Source organism: Geospiza fortis, unplaced genomic scaffold (assembly GCF_000277835.1).
Source record: "Geospiza fortis unplaced genomic scaffold, GeoFor_1.0 scaffold55, whole genome shotgun sequence".
NCBI classification, from domain to species: domain Eukaryota; kingdom Metazoa; phylum Chordata; class Aves; order Passeriformes; family Thraupidae; genus Geospiza; species Geospiza fortis.
The window spans coordinates 9,057,644-9,058,843 of NW_005054308.1; the positions used below are offsets into that span (position 1 = coordinate 9,057,644).

At 64.4% G+C, this 1,200-nt stretch overlaps 1 protein-coding gene across 1 annotated transcript in view; it reads right to left on the bottom strand.

The window, feature by feature from the left end:
* The window catches only part of RNF44 (ring finger protein 44), a 3,528-nt gene continuing 2,328 nt past the window's right edge, over positions 1 to 1,200 (bottom strand). The window contains 5 exon segments of the mRNA XM_014312164.2: positions 1 to 241; positions 434 to 533; positions 624 to 745; positions 888 to 975; positions 1,141 to 1,199. Of these exon segments, the coding sequence (XP_014167639.2) occupies positions 179 to 241; positions 434 to 533; positions 624 to 745; positions 888 to 975; positions 1,141 to 1,199 (432 nt within the window). The 3' untranslated portion in view covers positions 1 to 178.

The following is a 1,200-nucleotide window of genomic DNA, read 5'->3' on the forward strand; positions in this document are numbered from 1 at the left end:
GGCGGGGAGGAGGAGGGCTGGCCGGGAGCCCAGACTGCTCAATGCTCACCACATCCGAGGAGAGGCTTTGGGGAGGGGGGGTAAGCGCAGGGTCAGGCCCTAGCAGCGGGCAGCAGCCCCCACCCCAGCCCGGCGTCCTTGTCCTCTAGCGAATTGTGCGGCACAGCGCCCGCCAGCCTCAGTCCGCCTCCCGCTGCACCTCCGACGCGTCCGCCCGGCAGATCGGGCACGTGCGGTTTGCCTGCGGGCAGCCAGAGACGGGGGCAAGTGAGCAAACACTGGCAAGGCTGGAACCACATCCCAGGAGTGGCTTATCCAGCCCTGCACAGTGCTCGGCCCCAGCTCCCCGTGCGTGCAGGGCACTGAGGCAGCACCCCATACCCACAGAACCCCAAGAAGCCAGCCCGCGCCCCAGAGCAGGCACAGGCAGTACCTTTAACCATTTGTCGACACACTTGGCGTGGAACTCGTGGTTGCAGGGCAGGACGCGGAGAAGCTGCCGGGCCTCGAAGTCACTGAAGCACACGACGCACCTGGGAGAAGCAGCCATCAGTACAGCCCCACTGCCAGCCACAGCCTCCAATCCCTGTCAGGCCCCCCATGTGCACCCCGAGCTCACTCACAGGGTCTGCTCAGACTGGTGGCTCTCAGGGTTGAAGCGGTAGGACGGGAGGTGCTCGATGTCTGCTTTGGTGAGTCCCCGCGGCTTGGCCTCCCCCAGCCGCTCGGCCAAGTTCAGCAGTGCCTGGAGGGAGATGCAGAGGCCAGCTCAGCTCAGCTCCTGTTCTGGCACAGCACCCCTCCAGGCTTCCCCCTCCCAGCACAGCAATCAGCAAACCCCTCCAGCTCTCCCATCCCATCACTATGAGGAAGCCAAGCAGACTCACCTCATAATTCTCCATCTCCACATCATCCACGTCCAGGTCTAAGCTGATCGTGGGGCCCACGGCCGTTGGCGACACAGGAAGCATAGAACTGGGGGGAAGGACAGGGCAGTCAGCATGGGGCTGCAAACCCCAACATCCACCCTGGCACCCCTCAGAGAGCACAGCCCCCTGTGCCATCACAGTGCCACTGTGGCCACCATCCACAGCGCCTCCCGTGCCCTACACATCCTAGAATATCCCCAGCAGTACTCACAGGAAATAGGGCAGGAAGCTCGGATAGTACGGAGGAGGCGGCGGAGGGGGCGGCGGTGGG